Raw genomic sequence first — 5,170 nt, 5'->3', positions numbered from 1 at the left:
TGAATGACCCGAAGTTCTGTTCCTTTCAAATTCTAATCGAAACAATTTTTACTTAAGTAAACGCAAAATGCAACAGAATGAGGATGAAATGTTCCATAATATCTGTCATTTTATCTATATTTTGTCGCCATGGTAACTGTCACTTAAACAGAAGTAATTCTTACTTGTAAATGGCATTTTAAGAAAATATGCCCCCAGTCTCCCCTTCTTTTTCTAGTAAACCCCCTCTATTAGGGAAGCGGGGGTTACATAAAGCTTTTAAAGTAAGGACCCCTGTTCCCTTGAATAACCACCCTTTTTTTTTTCATGTTTCTAGAACAAGGGTACAATGAATTACAGGGTATAAATAACACTAAATTAACTCATACAGGCTCTTCAAACAGATTGTCATAAAGTACTCAAAATATCAAAAATGGTGTAGACTATTGTCAACAAGGTGGAACTGGAGATCTGGAGATTAGTACATTGGAGACAAGATGAAAATAAGAAGGTGATTGTCCAAAAATATGTTATAAAGTTCAACCTGAGATCATCCCTAGTCCTTGCACAATTTTGCTATACTATTTAAAATCGTTGCAATTTCCACTGTTAGGAAGCAGGACTCCCAGTGTAAAGTAATTTCATTGAATATTGAACATGTTTTCATTTCTGAATTAGTTTCAAAGATATGTTTTAAAGCTTGGAAAAATACGATCTCCCATAAGAAATGCATAATAAAAGACACAAGTTACAGAATTTTACCAAACATTTTATTGAAGTTAACACTGGAACACAAGGTTGCAAGGGTGAGTGATGATTGACCAACAGCTGAATGATCAGGTCATTCTTATATGTACAGCACAACTAAATATAAACAGGACTGTACATGTAAACAAACATGTAACTTTGAGAACACTCTCCACCTGGGCAAGTGACGTGAAGAATGCACTCACCTTAATAACTGCCTTCCACTCACCCCATTTAACAACTTTGAATGTTAGATGTATGCAATTGCTTGCAGACCAATTGCGGTTGTTTCAGCTGAAAGTTAAGTCCAATCGCCTGAGACGGTTTCAGGGTTTCTACCCTGGGAATAGCAGAAATCTCATTCAAAAGTGACAGTGGTGCTCACTGGGTATATAAGAAAACCCTATAAGGTCCTAAGATTTTGTTTCAGGGTATCGTTCCACATAAATTGTACCTATCAGAGGTACCAAAAAAATAAATAAATAAATAAATAAATAAATAACCTGACCTGTTAGTAGTAATTTGACATATGTGATAACATGCATTTAGTTCAATCGCAAACTTTTATTCTTTTGAAGGTTTTAGAAAGGACTGTCATAAACCTTTACTTTACTTATACCCTGAAGAGTGCCTCAAAAGGTACAAATGGACACCCCAAGAGGTGCCAAAACTATGACTAGCACCCCATCACTTTTATAATGGCATTCCCTGAGTTTTCCGAGTTGTAATTTACACGACTATATATATACATTTTTTTCATGATATAAATGGTAGAAAACTGCCTGGACCAGTAAACTTTTTAAGCAAAATCAAATCCCGCACGCGTTCGAGTTCAACTAGATTATCATTCACAGCATGCATCTCGCCTTCTTTGACCGCAGTCTTGAGGTCTTCGCTTCAATGTTCGTTCACTCACGACATCTATATGTTGATGTCTTCCCAACATCGGCGTTATATGGCTGTACATAAGGCCTCTGTTGAAATATCTCTCCATCAGATCTACAGGGCAAACTGTCGAGCACCATTTCATCACTCAGCTCTCTTCACCATCGCTTCACTGGACGCCATGTTTTTCAAATGCAACACTCAGTCCCAGTACTTTGCGTCTACCTGCGTGCGCAGAACTTTTTATTTTGTTTGCAGCGTGCGCATTTTTTTTATTTGCAGCGTGCCGACTTTTTTGTTTGCAGCGTGCGGATTTATTTTGTTTGCAGCGTGCAGATTTTTTTGTTTGTAGCGTGCGGACTTTTTTGTTTGCAGCGTGCGGATTTATTTTGTTTGCAGCGTGCGGATTTTTTTGTTTATAGCGTGCGGACTTTTTTATTTGCAGCGTGCGCATTTATTTTGTTCGCAGTGTGCGGATTTATTTATTTGTAGCGTGCTGATTTATTTTGTTCGCAGTGTGCGGATTTATTTAGTTTGCAGTGCATTTTATTTTGTGAGATGTGTAATTTCTTGTTATATGGAGGAATATTACCAGGAAAGATGTGTCCCTTATGGGCTTCCGTAGGAGTGAAAGACACGCTACGAGCACAATGTTGAATTTCACCGAGCCGGAGTGAAAGACACGCTACGAGCACAATGTTGAATTTCACCGAGCCGGAGTGAAAGACACGCTACGAGCACAATGTTGAATTTCACCGAACCGGAGTGAATGACACGCTACGAACACAACATTGGAGGAGGGGGGAGGGCAAGTACGTGTGGTATATAACAGGCACGTTCGTTACTTTGGGTGTTATCTGTAGTGTTACAACAAATAATGACTGCAGTTGTAGATAGTAAGTGCAACATCAGATGGGGAGTATTATATTTCAAGTGATGCTTTTCGCGTTTAAAATCGATTTATTTTCTCAACTGTGTTTACAGAACATAGAGTGAGGACATATTGTCAGTTTCTTTTTCTATCACGTACCTAACAATCGTTTACGGAAATGCAAATTTATAGCCGTCGCTTGCGGGAAGAAGATACGCTCTTTTAAATGAAACAATAAGGGTGGATAATTATGGTAGATACTTGCTTATAATTTTATGTGTTTTATTTAAATCAAATAATTTAGCTGCGCCAAGGATACGCTTTTGATTTCGCCTTTCCGTCTTGTTTTTGGATGAGACGATAATGGCTTCAAGTTGTGCAATATTACTTGGCAAATAATGAGTTTTGGGTATATTTTGTGACATTGGCAAATGAAATGTAAATATCTTACAAACGATCGTCCTCATTATCGTTGTCAGAGGATAAAACGCCGTATATATGTCCTGCCTCGTCTTAAATCGCTCCACGGCGACATTTGTTCGTTTATTTATTTCTCCTCAATTATCCGTCTTTGGACGAAAATGATTAACGTGATAGAACGAAGGTGCTGAAGATATATCATGACACAATCAGCAAAAGTGTATTTCCGACATACATTAACTCTGATGTAAATTAAAACTTAACTATTGTTTTAGCTGCAAAGGTGATGTACTTAAATTGAACTTGGGCTGAGCTGTGCTCAAAACGTTTTGTAATATTTGCGTGGAACAGAGAGCACTTTCTGTCGATCCCGATAAAAAGTCAAAACTACTTACACAGACATGCTAAACTCAACGGTCATTACATTCATCATTGTCTATGTACTGGAAGCAGTCTTTATCATCATTGGGAATTCGTTCGCAATTTTTGTCTTCTTGACAGAGAGACTCCATCAAAAACGAACTTGTTTTTTACTAATCAACCTGGCAGTCGCTGATTTGCTAGTGGGAATATCGGAGCCCATTGTCCTAGCAACCGGGAAGTTTGTTAAAATGACATCAGTTAAAGGAGAAGAAAAGAGGCTAACGTATCCTTCATCGTCGCTTCAACTCCTTGCCTCAAGTACATCGGTGTTTTTCCTCGCTCTTATTGCCCTTGAGCGGGTTTACGCGGTGCTATGGCCGCTCCGTCATCGTGTAACAAACACCAGAGTTTACATTTACAGCATCGTTATCGTCTGGGTAGTTGGGTTCTGCATGGCTGGACTGTCTTTATTACCGATGTTTTACAAAAAGGCGGATAGGAGATATTTTATTGTCTCCATCCAAATTTGTCTTCTTATTCCTGTTTTGTTTATTTGCGCAAGTTACTTTAAGATACGCAATCGATTGCGCAGCACATCAGCTGAAATAGCACCCCACAGAAATCAATCCATCGAACATAGCCTTAGATTATCAAGGACTTTGTTCATAGTAATCGCCGCATCACTTGTGTTTTGGGGTCCTGCTTTTGTTGTGTATACTGTCAAAGAGTTATACCCGCAAAGTGTTTCCCAGCCCGTTCACTGGCTCGTGAATGCTCTTCATCTGGCGAATTCTCTGGTCAACCCATTTGTGTATACTTTTAGGATGCCAATATTTAAAGCCGCGTTGAGGAAATTCTGTCGAAAACGACGGCAGAATGTTGAAGGAAGACGCAGGCGGACTGGGTTTCAGCTCTGGAAGATCTTTCACTCCCCTAATGGAACACGTCGACAACGCCAAGCCACCCAAAGTAGTGACATGGATGTAGAAATTCATATTGTTGCCGAAGATGGTTTCCAGCTGAAACCTTTGCAGGGAAAATGAAGAACAGCCGAATTACCCATAGACCTTAACTTTTACCAAGATTCAGCCGTCTTATCAAACACCAAAAAAGACGTCTGACGCTGAAATGTGCGCGAAGGTCAAAATGAATCTTATTCTAACCATTAGCAACTCCTAGTTCATGCGTCGAATATAATTCGGACGATATTTAATACGAATTGACTTCGTCTGTAAGACGACGATAACGATTTAGACGACGAATTAAATTCAATCGACTTGAATGACATGGGATGGTGGAACTTAGTTTGGACAACCTACGACGATTCCAGGTTCATGAAAACGACACGTCGATAATATGTTAATGTATTTTCAAATTTGTGCATTAAATTTTATGCGTCTGAAGTATGACGTCTGAATTCACACGTTTTATCCGTGTTTCTCCGACGGATAAAACGTCTGGACGAATTTAATTCCAAACAACGGTTTCGTACGTCGCTTTATCGACGAATTTCATTTCTCGTATTAACTTCGTCTATATTATATTCGACTGAAATGCGATGTATGAACTAGTTTGCGAGATATCTGTTCGCTTAAAACGTTGTCATATAACAAAAGACCTTTGGACAGAAGGGAGAAAGTGATAAGTTTTACCGTTTTATTGAGACTTTAACGAAAAACTGGCGTGAACAACTAAAATCTCTGCTTGAACTTTGAAAACGATGTTAAAGATTGTTTTCTAAATTCGCCTAGGCATTGTCCATGTTGAGTAGTAGAAATCTTGAAAGTTTAGTTGTAAAGCGTCCGAATAGATTTGGAGATAATCGACGTTATTTTAAATGAAAGCGGGCTATGCGTTACAATTTTTATGATAGCAGTTGTTTCTTGGAAACCGATCAAATGTAGT

At 38.6% G+C, this 5,170-nt stretch overlaps 1 protein-coding gene across 1 annotated transcript; it reads left to right on the top strand.

Annotated features, from left to right (window-relative positions):
• Positions 1-2,465: 2,465 nt before the first annotated feature.
• LOC146471235 (adenosine receptor A3-like) lies at positions 2,466-4,681 on the top strand. Its single transcript, XM_085121066.1, has one exon. It carries the CDS (start codon positions 3,304-3,306, stop codon positions 4,306-4,308), a length of 1,005 nt encoding a protein of 334 aa, XP_084977192.1. The 5' UTR covers positions 2,466-3,303; the 3' UTR covers positions 4,309-4,681.
• Positions 4,682-5,170: the final 489 nt, after the last annotated feature.

Source organism: Pavona decussata, unplaced genomic scaffold (assembly GCF_977016875.1).
Source record: "Pavona decussata unplaced genomic scaffold, jaPavDecu1.1 SCAFFOLD_105, whole genome shotgun sequence".
NCBI classification, from domain to species: Eukaryota; Metazoa; Cnidaria; class Anthozoa; order Scleractinia; family Agariciidae; genus Pavona; species Pavona decussata.
The sequence above is the reverse complement of the archived record's forward strand: the minus strand, read 5'-3'. Positions and strand labels throughout refer to the sequence as shown.

Excerpts from the sequence above, each read along its gene's own strand:
- LOC146471235 (XM_085121066.1), top strand. The coding sequence starts at position 3,304 with ATGCTAAACTCAACGGTCATTACATTCATCATTGTCTATGTACTGGAA.